Source organism: Oryctolagus cuniculus, chromosome 1 (assembly GCF_051225735.1).
Source record: "Oryctolagus cuniculus isolate XC-2025 breed Fujian yellow rabbit chromosome 1, ASM5122573v1, whole genome shotgun sequence".
NCBI classification, from domain to species: domain Eukaryota; kingdom Metazoa; phylum Chordata; class Mammalia; order Lagomorpha; family Leporidae; genus Oryctolagus; species Oryctolagus cuniculus.
The window spans coordinates 80,339,277-80,357,035 of NC_142867.1; the positions used below are offsets into that span (position 1 = coordinate 80,339,277).

Here is a 17,759-nt window from a genome sequence, read left to right on the forward strand (position 1 = left end):
CATATTTAGTCACTGTTTTATTGGAGTTGTAAGGTGATTTTTCAACAAATGAATCTGTTCCTTTTTCATCTGAGTTGCAAGCTTCACAAGGTCAGAATTTATCTTGCAAATCTGTCTATTCCACATATCAAATGGTATCTGGAATGGGTTGAAATCAATAAATCAATTTGCAAGTAAATGAGGTTTACCATGAAGAACTGTACCTCTTAACTGACATAAATGAAGCTTGCTTGAAAGGTATCACATTCTTAATATCCAGGTTAATTTTAAAAATATATTTTAAAATATTATCAAGGATTCCATCATGGCAAGTATATTTAGGTGACTTATTTATTCTTTCTGCATATTTTAATGAATAATTATGTTAAACAATGAATTATCTTAGATAACACAGAAACTGGTAGTAAACAATAGTCTCTATCTTCACAGAGCCTATAAGCGGAAGAGAAAAATTTTAAACAACTACTAACCTAATGATTCATTTATTTAAAGATGTGCCTACCTCTATAAATCCATGAAGTAATATTTAAGAGGCTAGCAATATGATAGGTAGAATTAATAATTGAATTAGAGGATCCTTATATTTTGGTTACATAGTTAGGATATAGTATGGAATACTGGTCAGCCATAAAAAAGAATGAAATCCTGTCTTTTGCAACAAAGTGATGCAACTGGATACCATTATGTATAATGTAATAAGCCAGTCACAAAAAGACAAATATCATGTGTTTTCCCTGATCTGTGGTAACTAATAAAGTACCAAAAAATGTAATGTATATGAGTGAAAGTGACATTTTGAGATTCAATGATTATTTAGAGCCCTTGTCTCTGCTGTTGAGGAACAGTGTTTTTTTCTTCTCATGATTTGGTGAACACTTTATGTAGTGTAGGGTTAATCTTACGAATATAATATAAACTGAAAGTAGGTCATTGTAAAAATTAAGAAAGGTTATAAGAGAGGAAGGAGGAGGAAGTGTAGGAATGTGGGTGAGAGGGAGGGTATGGTGGGACGTATTACTATGTTTCTAAATCCATATATGTGAAATATTTGAAATTTGCTCACCTTAAAATAATGTACAAATTAAAAGAAAAATAATGGAAGGTGTTAATAAATTTTAAGCAGATTGTGGGCAAATCTGGGTATTCGAAGGATTTTTTTAATTTTTTATTGTATTTAAGTTATACAAATTTCATATATTTCACATATACATATTTAGGAATCTAGTGAGACTTCCCACTCTACCCTCCCTCCCACCCACATTCTAACCCCTCTTCCCCCTCCTCCTTGGATTCCCATTTTTAATTTTTTTTTAAGATTTATTTATTTTACTTGAAAGAGTTACACAGAGAGAGAAGGAGAGGCAAAGAGAGAGAGAGAGAGAAAGAGAGAGAGGTCTTCCATCTGCTGGCTCACTCCCCAATTGGCTGCAATGGCCGGAGCTAGGCTGATCCAAAGCCAGGAGCCAGGAGCTTCTTCCAGGTCTCCCACGTGGGTACAGGGGCCCGAGGACTTGCACCATCCTCCACAGCTTTCCCAGGCCATAGCAGAGAGCTGGATCCGAAGTGGAGCAGCTGGATCTCAAACTGGTGTCCATATGGGATGCCAGCACTGCAGGAGGCGGCTTTACCCTCTACAGCACAGTGCTGGCCCCACCTCATTTTTAATTTTTACAATGATCTATTTTCAGTATACTTAGTGATAGTATAGTTAACACTACTCTAAGTAAAGGAGTTCAGCAAATGGTATGAAGAGAAAGAAAACAGAATAAAACAAAAGATTGTTCCTCAGTCTGTTCTCAAAATGTCTATTTCATTCCAATATATTACATTTAAGGTATTCTACTAGCTTCATTAGATCAGGGGAAATATTTGATATCTGCCTTTTGTGACTGGTTTATTTCACTAAGCATAATGGTTTGCAGTTGTGACCATCTTGTTGTAAAAGACAGGATTTCATGTGTTTTTTTTGTTGTTGTTTTGTTTTTTTTTTTTACAGCTGAGTAGTACTCTATAGTGTATATACACCATAATTTCTTTATCCAATCAATAGTTGATGGACCATTAAACAATATCTGGGTCAGTAGAATATATAGCCCCAAAACTCAAAATAGATACATTGCCTTTAGAATGTAATTTGAGAGATACCTAAATATGAAGTTATTTCAGAAAGTCTTTAAAATCATGTGTAATAGTGATTTTTATTCTCCTCTATGGACAAATAAATTGAGATTTAGATAAAATGACTAATTTTAAATACTGAAGATAGTAAGTGGCAGAGATTCAACAGCAGATGTATGATCTCTTCATAAGTTCACAGGAGACAGGGCCTCCCTGAGTTCTCATATTGTCTTCTACACATGCACCCCACTTCATTGTTCCTTCCTCAGTGTGAAAATGGTTCTTACTACAATGACACCAAAAGGATAAGGAAGGGGATGTGAGGCCCAAAGAATTACAATAGAGGCTTTAAGGTATTTATTCTATTTGAATTCAAAGAAACAAATTTCATTTGGAATACTCCATCTGCTTAGAGTGTTTTTCATCTAGACATGAATTTATATAGTAAATTTTAGGGAATTTTGATTTTGAAAATTGCAACAATTACCTATTCCCTATTTTATGAATTATTCTATACTTTTGCTTCTATTATACTTCCACGGAGTTTAAAATTTATCTCTATCCATTGCTAAATGTTAAGCGTGCTAAAAAAGTCCTTTAAAATCTCTTGATATAATTTAGTTCAAGGAGGTCATTATTCATCATTCATGTATTCATGTTTATAATTACTTGTGTTTTTTTTTTGTAAAAAGGCAGCTAATGCCTGACATTAGTCAAATATTTTCTCTTATAATTAAATTTAATGATGCTTTTAAAATTTGGTAACAAGTAATTTTCTTGCATGCATAACTGATTGAAAGGTGAGACAAAAAAGCTTTTGCAATGAAAGGTTGTGTTCTTAACTGATGGTAAGTGCATTTCTTTCTGTAAGATAATTCTCTGTTGAGAGCTTCCTTCTTTCAATATATTCTGAAAGACATGGAAATTCGATTTCAAAAATGAGAGTAGGAGAGCATGCTAACAGCAGGATCTTATTCTACAAGCAGAATAGAGTTTTATGAGGCTTCTGTCATTCGTGGCTATGTTCAGTAGCTATACTTGGCTGTGTGCTTGCTTGTGTGTGTGTGTGTGTGTTATGCCTTTCTTCCAGGGGTGTCTTACCATCAACATGACATTCTCAGGTTCTTCTGCCCCAGGGGATTGTTTTCCAAGACAGAGGCCCCAACTCCACATTCAGATGTGGGAGCTATTTCCCTCATGATTTCATTGGATCTTTTACATTATTTCATTATAGCATCACTGTTCTTGAAATATTTGTTTATATATCAGTCCCTTTTCTAGTTACTGTTTGCTTCTGACCTAGCCCTCTGTCTTATTTTTGTAGCTTCAGTGCCTGGACTCCAACCTGGCACATAGTATGTCTCAGTGAATATTGGTTTTATGAAGTCAGTGAATGAATGAATAGGAAACTGAAAAGTAAAGCAAATAAAATATAGTACTTGCTACTGAGAGCTTTTAACAATCCTGAAAAGTAAGAAATGCATATAAATAATTAAAATACATATATAAACATCAGAAAGGAACAAAGAAACAGTCTGAGAACCCAGAAAAGAGAACTAAGTCAGTAAAGAAATAAAATTTGAGAGAGAAAAACTCATATTGAAAGTTGATTTAGTTGAAATATCAATGAAATCATAATGGAATATTTTATGGAATTGCTAGAATACATTGAAGTTATAAATCATTCTCTGTGTGGTAAGCATTGTCTCATGGGCTATACATATTGTTTAATTTAGTCACTAATAGCAAATTTTCTAGAGTTTCTGACTCCTAATTCATTAAATGGTGGAAATGATCCCTAACTACATTGTGGATTTCTTGATGATTAAATGGGTATGTGAATGCATTTTGAAAGTGACAGGGCACAAAACAAGCAGAAGACTAAACAACTTTTCTGAGGATAAATGACAAGAAAAATAGAATTTTAACTTGCTAAAAAATGACAGGAAAATTATGACATTAAGATAGAGTAGGAAGGTGAAGAGTTATAATTCCAGGGAGAATTAGAATACACAGAAAGAAGTCTGAATTTCACTTTAAAGCCATTAGGAAATAAAAAGAATGCTTCAAAAAGGATAATCCCTAAGTGACAGTAAATACTGAGATCACTTGGAATGAATTGAAGTATAAAAATAATAAAAGAAGTTGCAGGATAGACCAAAATAGTCCTTAAAAACTGTGAAAGCACTTAAGGTAGGCCATTCATAATAAAGGAAATAAAACTTATTATGTAACTTCTATGTACCCTGCATATTGTTGGACATTTAAAATGTACTATGCAGTGGGGCTGTCATTGTGGCACAATAAATTAAACTGTGGCTTGTGATGCCAGAATCCCATATTGAAGAGCCAATTTGAGTCCTGGCTGCTAGACCTCTGATCAAGCAGCTTCTTTTTTTTCCATCTTTCTCCTCCTCCTCCCCCTTGCTTTCCCTCCTCCTCCCTCTTCCTTCTTCTTCCTTCCTTCTTCCTTCCTCCTCTTCCTCCTCCTTCTCCACCTCCTCCCCCTCTTCCTCCTCCTACTCCTCCTCTTCTTCTTCTTCAGATTTATTTATTTATTTGAAAGGCAGTTACAGAGAGGGAGAAGGAGAGGGAGAGAGAGAGAGAAAGAAAGAGGTCTTCCCAAATACCCGAAATGGCTGGAGCTGGGCCAATCTGAAGCCAGGATCCAGGAGCTTCTTCTGGGTTTCCCACATGGGTGCAGGGATCCAAGCACTTGGGCCATCTTCTACTGCTTTCCCAGGCCATAGCAGAGAGCTGGATCAAAAGTGAAGCACACTATACTCAAACTGGCACCCATATGGGATGCCGGCACTGCAGGAAGCAGCTTTACCTGCTATGCCACAGCACTGGTCCCCTGATCCAGCTTCTTGTTGATACACCTGGGAGGCATTTTGGAGACCAGGATGGAGTTCCTGGATCCTGACTTCAGCTTCTCCCTCTCTCTTCCTTTCAAATATGTAAATAAATAAATTTTTAAAAATCCATATGTATTAAACTGTGCATTAAAATAAGCAACAGAAAACAGGCTTAGGGATGTATCCCATTTTCAAAATAATTTTAACTCTATTAAAAACAGTAATTTTCATGTTTGATAGAAATAATTTTCATTCCTTTTGATTTTAGATTTATTGGATTTCATTTTGTAAGATTTAAATTAATATGCAAGAATGTAGGTCTTTTTCACCATAATTTATTTTACAAATAAAATTAATCTTTTGTGAGTTATCATCCCTTTCTGAAGAAGTGAAACAGTATCAGTATTGCTCAATTATGTTTAATGAATTCTAAGAGTTTCAGAAGTGTCTCAGTAATAACTGGATAGAAGATGGTGCCAGGGATAGGAGAGGAAAAAGTAACAGGAGAAATGGACAGGCCTTTTGCCTCATATTCCCCAGTGAAGTTAGAAAAGTTCCACTTTTATCTTTTTGAATACTGGGATTTAATATAAAATTAGTTTTTTTTAACAAGTTCTCCTCATTGTGAAAAGAATATCCGTGGTTTAATCTTTCTGAACTTTATCAAGTCTATGGTGAATAGTGAGATTCTCATTTTAAATTTTATTTCATGTTGCTATCCATTATTTCCAAGATATTTATTATTCTTTTTTCCCCTTTATTTGTGGATCTCATTTTTATTACAATTAAGTTTACCTATAATTATAATTCCAAACTATATTAAGGTACGAACTTTTATTTTAATATGCAGATACTTAATTTTTTCAAAATTATTAACACATTTTGAAGTGTAAATGCTGGAAACTCCATGGGAACAAAATTAGATTAAAAAGGGAATTTATTGGCTTACATAATCCAAGGAAAGTATAAAAATTTAAACTGTGGAAAAGGTGGAAATACAGTTGAGACTGAAAAACAGCAAGAAGCAAGGAAACGAGTGTCCTGAAGACTGCATCTCTTCCTTCCATGCTCTAGTTTCCACCTTTGCTGCTTCTATCTTGGCTTCCTCCTATTTCCCACAGAGTAGGAAGTACAGCTGACCTCAGCTTCGGGGCCACCTGACTCTCAATTCCAGCACATTTTGAGTACTGATTTTGACTGGCCCCTCCTGAATCATGGGTCAGCTATATACTGGCTACATCAGTCAAGAAAGGGGTTCATAAAATAATGTTACCACTTCTGCATCAGTGAGGGTGGGAATTGGGAATGGGGAGAGGTCATCCTAGTTAAGATAGACTCAAATTTCTTAGCTTACATAAGATTATCTATCCCTGAAATTATGGTTTTGCTATTTTGTTGAATATCATCTCTGAAACCTCAGGATAAGAGCTGTTCCTTTGTAGTAGCTCCAGATGCCCCAGGGGTTTGCTCTGGACCACATGCTCTGTGATAGCTTACCCAATCCCATCTGCACTCTAGCTAAGGAGAAAAGGGGCAAGTTTTATATTATTCTTTTTAAGGAAATTGCCCAGTAGTTACATATATTACTTTTGTTCAAGCCTTGAGTCACATATCTGTAATTCGCTTCAAGGAGAGCACAAGATACACTGTCTTTGTTCCACTGTATCACAAAAGGAATGTTGATAACCTTTTATATACATTCCATATGCCTTCCATATACATTCTAGATATGGTATATAAAAAAACTGTTCTTTTACAGAGAATCTATGTATTCTCATTGAGTAAATGTTGACTATTTTTAATTTATCGAAATTTAGTTTCTCAGATGCTATAATCATACTATGCAAATATTATTTATTTATTTTTTATTTTTAATGAGTTTTTATTTGCACATTTTAAAGGTGGTACATGGCTCTGGCCTCAGAATCAACCCTTAAGGCATTCAGATCTGGCTAAAAAGCCCATGAGAGTATTTCAGGCATGGAAAGCCAAGACACTGTGGCAAAAAAAAACAAAACAAAACAAAACAAAACAAAACAAAACACACACCTAAATTAAAGATCTCTGTGAGTGATATCCTAGTAGAAAGAATGGACCATCAAAGAAGGCAGTACCTTCCTCTGAAGGGAGGAGAGAACTTCCACTTTGACTACCGCCTTGTCTAAATAAGATCAGAGTTGGTGAATTCAAGAGGCTTTCATAGCCTTGGCAGCTCATGACAAGAGCCTCGGGTGATTACTGATGTCATAAATGAAAGTGTCAATTGTTAAATCAACAACAGGAGTCACTGTGCACTTACTCCCCATGTAGGATCTCTGTCCTTAATGTGTTGTACTATGTGAATTAACGTTATAACTAGTACTCAAACTGTACTTTACACTTTGTGTTTCTGTGTGGGTGCAAATTGTTGATATCTATACTTAGAATATACTAAGTTGATCTTATGTATATAAAGATAATTGAAAATGAATCTTGCTGAAGAATGAGATGGGAGAGGGAGTGGGAGATGGGATGATTGTGAGTGGGAGGGAGGTTATGGGGGGAAAAAGCCACTATAATCCAAAAGTTGTACTATGGAAATTTATATTTATTAAAAAAAAGTTAAAAAAAAAAGTGGTGCATGGTCATTGTTATTATGGACACAACATGATATTTTCTTTTTTTATAGAAAACTTTTATTTAATAAATATAAATTTCAAAAGTACAACTTTTGATTATTGTGGTTCTTCCCCCCCATAACCACCATCCCACCACCTACTCCCTCTCCCATCCCATTCTTCATTAAGATTCATTTTCAATTATCTTTATATACATAAAATCAACTCTATACTGAATACAGATCTGTTGCTTTAAGATTTAAAACTGTGACCTCTATGAATGCAGACATTGTTCAAATGTTATGGAGTTCCTGGGGGCATTCTAAAATTATTGAGCCTTTTCAATTATTAAAGTCAGTGAATGTGATAATCCAAAGACTGCATTATTGACGAATATAACAGTGTTCCATATGTAATCAGAATTGCTATAAAATCAGCAGAAGGAATTGTACAATAACAGTTAACATTTAATGGAATGAGCACTATGTACAAGGAACTGAATAATTTACAGATGTTGCCTACAGATTTTTTTCATATTTTTTGGCTTTTTTAATTTGTTTATCATTTTGTACACTGATACAGAGGTAAAAGAAAGTGACTGGCACTTAAATCTGAAAGAACTATTTACAATTAAATCCACAAATGTGGATTTCTCTTCTTGACATGTCAGTGAAAAATCACCAACAGCCATGAAAACAAAACACATTATATCATAAAGAAAGCAAAAAATAGACAAAAAGTCATAAACTAGAAATGAAACTAGGGAAGGTATCATTCTCTTGATGCCTCCACATGCTTCTTTTCTATGGACTTAGGTAAAACACATTGTTTCCTCAGGTAAACACATCCCTATCTTATTCTTCAGTGGTCCATTGACATATTTTAGCCTGCTCTGGGGATTTATTCATTTGGCTATTTAGGCAAGCCAGTACCCCTCAATAATCCACTCCAGAATTTAATTTTACCACAAATAGGTTGTCCCATGATTTGTTTTAAGGAGTCACTATGGGCTTTTTTTCACAGACTCATTGTAACGATCTTGAGAGTCAGGAATCCTGAGTTCTAATCCCAGCTCTTGAAATTTAATTAGCTGTGACTGGGATAACGTATCATTTCACCTCTCACAACCCAGGTTTATCATCTTAAGGCAGAACCTGGTGCCCCAAAGACCTGGCCCCCCTGGACCTATCTACAGGTATTTAAATAAAACATTCCCAACACACAGCTACCAGGAGTATTAGGTATAACTTTCCCAGACTATTACAGCTGGTCAGTAGCACAACTGGTATCCAAACTTAAGTGTCTGATGGCAAAGTACTATGAAGGTGATGATGATGATGGCAGTAGTGGTAATGGTGGTGGTCGTGGTGGTAGTGGTAGTGATACTGTTAACAAAAAACCAGAAAAACCTTGACTTGTCTTTCTGTTTCAGACCCAGATTTTTTTCAAGGCTATATTAAGCCCTTGTTGGAACAAGCCAGTCGGATCTGGCCATGGCTCGTTGGAGCAGCTGTAATAGGGGCTGTCCTTACTGCAGCGCTGGCCACACTCATCGGCCTGTTGTGTCGTCACAAGAGAAAGCAGCTTCCAGAAGAAAAGCAGCCACTCCTCATGGAAAAGGAGGATTATCACAGTTTGTTGTATCAGAGCCATCTATAAAAGTCATGCATAATAGATTAGGTCCAAAAGGCCTTACCTTGCTCTAACTCTAAGTGATGTCCAGATTCCCAAGAGAAGCCCAATAGACTGGTATCTATGACCATTCTCAGAATTGTAATCTAATACAAAGTGGGCTTTCCCCTCCAATGCAGGTCGAACACAACTGCGTTTCTCCTGAAGTTTGTGATCGGCACCATTTCCCCAAGCTTGTATTTCTAAAGAAAGGATCATAGGATCATAAGCAACTGTTACTTGTATCTAAATAAAAATGCTCTTATGAAATATTGGAATAATTTTGATGTTTGCCTCCTGATTGTTTTAAAGATGTTTCTTTTCTATTGTTTCCTTCCTTTGATTTGAATAAAACAGTAACAAATGTACATTGCCTTTTTGAACTTGAGAAATTCATTTTAATTTCCTCCAGTAAGCATGTGATATATCCCTATATTTTGTATTTCAGCTCTAAAATGTGTTACAGACCTGAAATAGAAACGAACCATCAGCTCTTTCCAGCTATAATCCTATGTACACTTTTTTAAAGCTACTGAGAACAAGAATCCAGTCTCTACCATCAATATGGCCAAGTGCCTATCTCCAGACATGTCCATTAAATATCTTGATGCTTGTACTAACAAGCATATTAACAACTTTTTTCTTTCTAAGAAGAATTTTATTTTATTAGAGAAATATTAACATTTAAGGGTTCAGACTAATGATCTGAATGTTATCATGTACAGTACTACTAAAAGAACTCATTCCATTTTCCTTGGCTATTAAGACCTAATATTAGGAAGTCCAGATAACCTCATTACTTAAAATTTTTTATATAATTGTACTGTATCTATATATAATATGAAAGACTAGGACAGGTGAGTAGAAGTTATAGAGACCCATATTGGTTCAATAAAATCTGTCAATTCTCAACTTCTCTAAACAAAGATGGGCATTCTTGGAAAATGGTGACTGACTGCCATTGGAGGTTTTTTTTTGTTTTTTTTTTTTTTTTTTAGTTAACTATTTTTTAAAAATTTTCTTAAAGGCAGAAAGAGAGGGAGAAGGGGAAGAGAAGAGGAGAGAGATAGAAGATAGAGATAGAGATAGAGATAGAGATAGAGAGACAAAGAGACAGGGAGAGAGACAGAGATTCTACCCACTGGTTCACTTTTCAAATGCCAGCAACAGCCGGGGCTAAGGCCAGGCTGAAACCAGGAGCCAGAGCTAGAACCAAACCACAGAAGCCATCATCTCCCAGAGTGCACATCAGCAGGAAGCTGGAATCTGAAAGCACAGCAAGCATCCCTATATGGGATGCATCCCTATATGGGATGCAGGCATTTCAAGTATGTCTTAGCCACTGGGCCAAGTGCTGACCCTGGAGTTCATATATTGTGTTGGGTGGCTAAAAGGCCTTGGATTCTAGAAAGAAAATTCACATTTTGACTATATAGGAATACATATTTAAATTGGCTCAGGACTCTAAACAACCTTCTATCCATACAAAACCAAGGCCATATCAACGACTAAACGTAGTTGATACTCTGCGGCAGTGTTCTAGGAAGTTTTCATCATCATATTTTACATCTACCTTCCCAACCAAACACATTAGTTTTTGTCTGGTATGGCCCGTCTCTTTGTGATTATCTGCTTAGTAGGTTCAAATTTGAACTTCATTTTGATTATTCCACTTAAAAAAAAAAAAAGATTTATTTAGTTAGTTATGTGAAAAGCAGAGTGACAGAGAAAAAGGAGAGACAATAACAGAGAGCTCTTCCATCTGCTGGTTAACTCCCCAAATGCTTGGTATAGACGGAGCTGGGCTAAGCAGAACTGTGGTATTATCTTCCTTTATTCCTTCTGGGAGTGTGGAAATTGAGTGTCAGCTGCCTGATTCCTCGTTCTGCACTTTGAACAACCATCTAATTTTTCTACCACCCTGGTGTCAGTGATTGGCTTATTGCATGTTGGATGGTTAAGTGATTTTGGCTATTTTTTAAATTGCGCCGTGGCTCAATAGGCTAATCCTCCACCTTGCGGCGCTGGCACACCGGGTTCTAGTCCCGATTGGGGTGCCGGATTCTGTCCCGGTTGCCCTTCTTCCAGGCCAGCTCTCTGCTGTAGCCAGGGAGTGCAGTGGAGGATGGCCCAAGTGCTTGGGCCCTGCACCCGCATGGGAGACCAGGAGAATCACCTGGCTCCCGGCTTCGGATCAGTGCAGTGCGCCGGCCATGGCAGCCATTGGAGGATGAACCAATGGCAAAAGGAAGACCTTTCTCTCTGTCTCTCTCTCACTGTCCACTCTGTCTGTCAAAAAAAAAAAAAAAAAAAAATCGCAATTTTTTCCAAAAGTACCTCATGGAAAATTGGAAATTCCTAATAGTGAATTCAGTATGTATCAGCAGTCATCCACCATGTCCTTTCATTATTAGACTTAAGTTAGCTTTTCTAATTTCTTATGTCTAGTGGAAACAATCTGGCAAAGGGTGGGTAGTGGTATTCTCATTGTCACCACTGGACCCTCAAGTAATGAAATCGGAGAAGACCCCCTAAAATTTACCCTGAAATGTGGCTCCTTAAAGTTCCCTAGAAGTGTTATCTGGGGTGCCACGTGTGCTACCATAATTTGGGGTGCCTTACGATTTCAGCATAGGCTTATTACTAAATCCCCAATATTAATAAGCCCAAGAGGGTTCTCGCCTAATATTTAGAGAAGAATTCTAAATACAGGCACAGATAAATGAGGCAGCATGGTACGTTTTAAGCTTTTATTTAGTAAGAAAGATGCATAAGAGAGTGAGAGCTTTATTTAGGGGAGAGAGGTGAATAGGGGTTCATACCAAGCACCAGGAACCAGCCACGTGTATGAGCACATAGACCAGGATGCCTGGAGCACATGGCCCGAAGGCCATGGGCACTGGAGGCGCGGGGCTGCAGCAAGCCCCTTCCTAGCAAGAGGCCAGGGAAAAGAGCAGGCCGGGCCACACCATGGGCCGGCTTTTAACCCACTTCCAAAGGGGAGTGGTTAATTAACCTGATTGGCTGGTGGACACCCAGGTGTGGCCAGGTAGGGGAATGAGGGGGCGTGACAAAGGCATCAGGTAGGGGCATGAGGTCACACAGGGGCGTGGTGAAGGCGTGGTCTTTCAGTTCACAAATCTGATCAATTTTAACCTGTATGCCTGCCTACTTCAGTAAGAGACGGTAAATACTGGGATTATATGCTCAATTTGGTGACTATCTTGAAAGAAGGATTAAAACTGATCATATGCAGTGGCATCTTAAGTCTGGATTCAATTTACTTAGGAATTGGAACTACTAAAACTAAAAGCAAGCAGAAATGGGAAAAGAATATGGAAAATGATCTGCAAAAGTCTTAAAGAAGAAATAACAGTAATTAGGGACTCTAAATCTCAGAGCCCATTTGTGTGGGTGTGTGAGATCAGTCCTGAAAAATAATTATGTGTACATCATTTGTCTAGGTATGATTTGAAGGCAAGATTATAGGTGATATTTTTCAACCATTTCTGCAAAGCACACTGAATACTAAATTTTGAATAATTTTGGCAAAGCACATTGAATAAAAGTCCACTCAACAAAGTTTCATTGTTACTGACAGGGATCTGTATGAAGTAATTTTTTTATCATAAGGCAATTCCCTCTTTTATTATTGCATTGCAGCATAGAACATTGTTTTGTTTCTCTAGAGGCTCAAGGTATTTATTAGTGTAGCACCTATATCTATGATAAAAACCACTATGTCTATGATTCCCTGGTTTTCTGAACAAGGAACCAAAATTACACGATTGATATTATAGCATATATGACAATTTAATTAAATTATAATTAACATTATAGTGTGTGGCTTGCTCTCTTTTGCTTTGTTTTGGTGTGACTTTCACAAATTGCTTCATTTTTTTGCTCTGATCTTTTTCCATCACTGCACTGTGAATCACATTTTTTATATACAGAGAAATAAGCAGCTTCCACTCCTTTTTTCTTTTTTCTGTGTTTTGCTTAAAAATGTATTTTTAGTACCCAACCTTTCCAACAAGTCAAATATATAATTCTCCATATGTAGAAATAAGTATGTGATGGGTACAAGTCAACCAGTGTCTCCAGCAGGCTGACAACTGGCATTGTGGATGTTTTTAAATAGCCTTTTCCTTGTTTATATGGGCTTTGATTTGAGAGAACGATTTTCTTTGTCATCATAAAAAGGGCCTCCTTGGGGCCACCTATTGTGAGCCTGTGCTATTTTGGAGGGCATATCAGTAGAACAAAGTTCTACTCCCCCTCTGATTAGACTTCTGAAAGCTTCTGAAATGAAAATGTAAAAGGGGTATTTTTATAAGCTTTGCATTGCTTATTTTCAAAAGCATTTGCCAGTTTTCACAATGTAATAAAAATAAAAATTCTTATGGAAACCCACTGAGGACTCAAGGTCTTTCAAATTGTACAGCTATTTAAAACTATATGGGAATAATTTAAGAGTTTTCTTTAAAGACTAGCCTTATTAAAACTATGCACTTCATGTTTATCTTCTTGTTTTATGAGTTATTTTCTTAATAAGGGTGTAAGAAATTACTTCGTGTTCATCTACCAATTCACCTGTTTCATAATCATAATCATGATTTCTAATTTTTAGTTAAAAATAAGTATCAAAGATGTCATCAGCTAGTGCATAGTTCTAAGTACTGTGCTGAGCACTTCATATACATTTACACATTTAATCTTCATATTATAAATATGAGAATAAGGACTTTTCCTATTTTCAAATTAGAAAACTATGGTTTAAATAAGTACTTTGCCCAAGTTTACGTATTTGTTCAGTAGTTTAGGTAATTTATCTGTACTGTGAATTCAGTTATTATTAATAACAAATTTAATTGCTGTATTTTATTTAATTATGTTAAAGTTTCACATCTAATTCTTTATCACTGAACATTTGAGTTTCATCTGGCTTTTGCTATTGTTGCTGTAACCATAGTCAATTCTGTAATGAATATCGTGGTACACATAGCATTTGATTTATCTTAATTTATTTTTCAGGGGTAAGTTCTTGGGTTAGAGATCCAGATCTAATGAATTGCCAAAGTACTCTTGAAAAAGACTGCACAAATTTAAAAAATGCAAATATGAACTCTAAAATTAAGAGATCAGATAGGATGGAGGAAAAAAAATGAAAATGTGAAGAACTGAGAAGGAAGAAGAGTTACAACTCTCTTGGGAAGGAACTGAAACCTTAATTACAAGCCAAATTATTGTCTCCTTCATAAATCTTTTTCAAATTAAAATGTGTATTTAATGACTATTTCCTTTCACTAAAGTTAGATGAAAATTCAAGCTAAAACTACCTTATCCAGATAGGGAATAACATGTCCACAAATCAGTACCAAAATGAGAAAATCTTACAATTGTTTACTTCTTGAGGAGGTAGAAAATTTTGTGTGCCTCAACCTGTCAGAATCATGGAATAAAAACAGCAAACTGGAAATACCCAGTTTTAAGTATAAGAACAAGACATGAAAATAGCTTATGAATCAAAGCAGAGTTGGAGTCAGCTACTGGCATAGACAAAAGACCAAGTGAAATGGGTTGAGAGTGCACACAAGTTAAATTGTGCATTGATTTTCAAGCAGCTACTACCTTCTGCCTAGGATTTGATAAGCCTCCCTTATCAAATCATGTCATTGTTAAATACTCTGGCCAGTGTAAATACAAAGAATGAGTATGCTCATATATGTATGTATGTGTGTTGAGAGAGAAAGAGAGAGAGAGAGAGAGAGAGGAGAAGAAGGAGGAGGAGGAGGAGGTGCAGGAGAAGGAGGAGGAGGAGAAAAGAAAGAAAAAGAATGAAAGGAATGAAGGAGAGAGTGTGACGGGGGAGAGAGAAAGGGAAGGAAACAGAAAGAAAGAAGGAAGGGAGAAAGAAGAATGAAAGGAAAGAGAGAAAGAAGAGAGAGAATTCAAGACTGAACAATTTTCTCCCATCTTCAGCTTTATTGCTGTGTATATTGGTTTTCTACTGCTGCTGCAGTAAATTACAACAAAAACAGTGTCTGAAAACAAAAACAAATGTATTATCTTATAGATTTGTAAATCAACAGTCCTAGTTGGATTTCACTGGCATAAAATCAAAGTGTCAGAGGGCCTGTGTTCCTTATGGAGGCGCTAAGCACATATTAATTTCCAACTTCAAGTAGCAATCTGCATCCTTTGTCTCATGGTCTCCTTCCTCATTTTTCAAAGCCAGATAAATTGCCTGATGCTGACCCTTTTAATTTTTTTTTTAACATTTATTAATTTATTTGAAAGGGAGAGAGAAAGAGAAAGAGAGAGAGAGAGAGAATCAATCTTCTATCCACTGTTCACTCCCCAGATGGCTGCAACAGCTGGAGCTGGGTCGATCCAAAGCCAGGTGCCAACAGCTTCTTCTAGGTCTCCCACATGGGTACAGCGGCCCAAGGACTTGGGCCATCTTCCATTGCTTTCCCAGGCAGATCAACAGAGAGTTGGATTGGAAGTGCAGCATCTGGGACTTGAACCAGCACCCATATGGGATGTCGGAGCCACAGATGGTGGTTTTAGCCACTATGCCACAGTGCCAGCCTCCTGACCCTTCTTCTGAAGTTATTTTTTCTTTCTAACTGACCTAGAGAAAAACTTTGCTTTTAGACAAATTAGTTTGGACCAACCTGATAATTCAGAAGACTCCATCTCAAGATCTCGCTTGTAGCTGTGGATCAAATGATTCCATTTTCTCATCTTTCCCCATTTTGCTTAACAGAAAATCTAAATGCAGACCTTGCAACTAATCTGACTTCCTCTTAACTGAACAGATAGATATTCTTTGATTATGAATTCCGGAACTAACTGCAGGGAGATGGGCTGAAATTGTGGAACCTCAGATAACAGAAATAATTGATCAAAGCTGGCTTTGGGGATCTGTGCATAGTCAACAAAGCTATCTTACTGAAACTTTCCTTGGCCAGTTCCAGGATGATTATCAGAATTGACCATGGGAATCTGCACATGGTCAGTAAAGCTTCCAATCTTCCCTCATCCTCCGTAATTTTTCTTCTCAAAAGCACTCCTGCAAATTTGAGAATTTTAGATTGTCCTTGAGGAAAGTCCACCATCTTTTCAGGCTACCAGCTTCTTGAAAGAAAATCTGACTTCGTTGCACTAACTTTTGTCTCTTGAATATTGTCTTTCCAGAAGCAAGCAGCTGAACCTGCATTTGCTAATATTAACTTTAAATGCATCTGAAAATCCTTTTTTTTCAGGTAAGATAACATATTTACAGGTACTGGAGATTAGAATGGTAACACTGTGGTAAGCTGAACACATTATTCTCTCTAATGTGCTGACTTGAAAAACCAAGAATGAAAATTAGCCAGATGATAGATTAATCTTTATGTAAACATAACATGGCATAGTTTATAATATTCAGTGCACTAAAGATTAAGAAAGCATTAAACATAGAGCCGGTATTTGGTCTGGTGGTTAAAATGCCACTTGGGATTCCCACATCCAATATCATGATGCCTGGGTTTGACACTTGGCTCTGCTTCCTAGTCCAGTTTCCTGATAATGTGCATCCTGGGAGACAGAGGATAGCTCAAGTACTTTGATACCTGCCACCCATATGGGAGAGTGATTGAGTTCCATTCTCCTTGTTCTAGCCTAGCTTGGCCTTAGCTGTTGTAGGCATTTAAGGAATGAACCGTTAGGTGGAACATTCATCTCTGTCTCTCTGCCCTACATATATAATGAAAATAAAAATAATGTGAAACGTGTATGTGTAAATAATGTTTAGCAGATATGGGATCTGAAATTATTCTCTATGAATATGATTATGTGATTCTTGGCTCAATCTGCCATTAGCTGCATGAACTTTTGTGTTACTTTACTTTTCTGGGAATCAGTTTATCATCTGTAAAATGCAGGTGATAATGGTGGTTTCCTCAACATATCTGAAAAATAAATTCAAAGCAGTTACACTAATGCATGATATAAGCACATAATTATAAGTCCTCAGTGTTTTTTTTTTCACAAATTCTTACAGAGCACATTAACTTAGCATGTAAATGGTCCTTAAAATAAGAGACAAAAATATAACCACACATTTTATTTTTGTGAATTATTTTTCATAAGCATGAATAGTGATATATCTCCTTAATGAAATTATGTCCTGCTAACTATAAGCATATATCTTTAAGACTGATAAACATTTGGAATGTAGAGATATATACCATGGCAGTAATAGACTCACAGCTCATAAAACAAAGATTGACTATTTAACACTTTTACATGTGGCACGGGGCTTGGAACTAAAATCATAGGCCAACTCTTCCCAGCAAGAACATCTCTGAGTCAGAGAGTGATGTTTTACTTCAAATCATTCATTTGTTTCAAGAGGCAAATCATTCATTTGTTTCGAGAGGACATCTATTTTATGTTGGCACTGTGTTGGTGATACAAGGATTAATAAGGTTTGGTCTCTATCCTTAGTGAAGTCAAGTTATTT

At 36.4% G+C, this 17,759-nt stretch overlaps 1 protein-coding gene and 1 pseudogene across 1 annotated transcript in view; one reads left to right on the forward strand and one right to left on the reverse strand.

Moving 5' to 3' along the window:
* Positions 1 to 9,232, forward strand: part of TYR (tyrosinase) — a 111,861-nt gene extending 102,629 nt beyond the window's left edge. The window contains 1 exon segment of the mRNA NM_001082077.1: positions 9,006 to 9,232. Coding sequence (NP_001075546.1) covers positions 9,006 to 9,232 — 227 coding nt within the window.
* On the reverse strand, positions 8,377 to 8,602 carry LOC108178004 (U6 snRNA-associated Sm-like protein LSm6 pseudogene; annotated as a pseudogene).
* Positions 9,233 to 17,759: the final 8,527 nt, after the last annotated feature.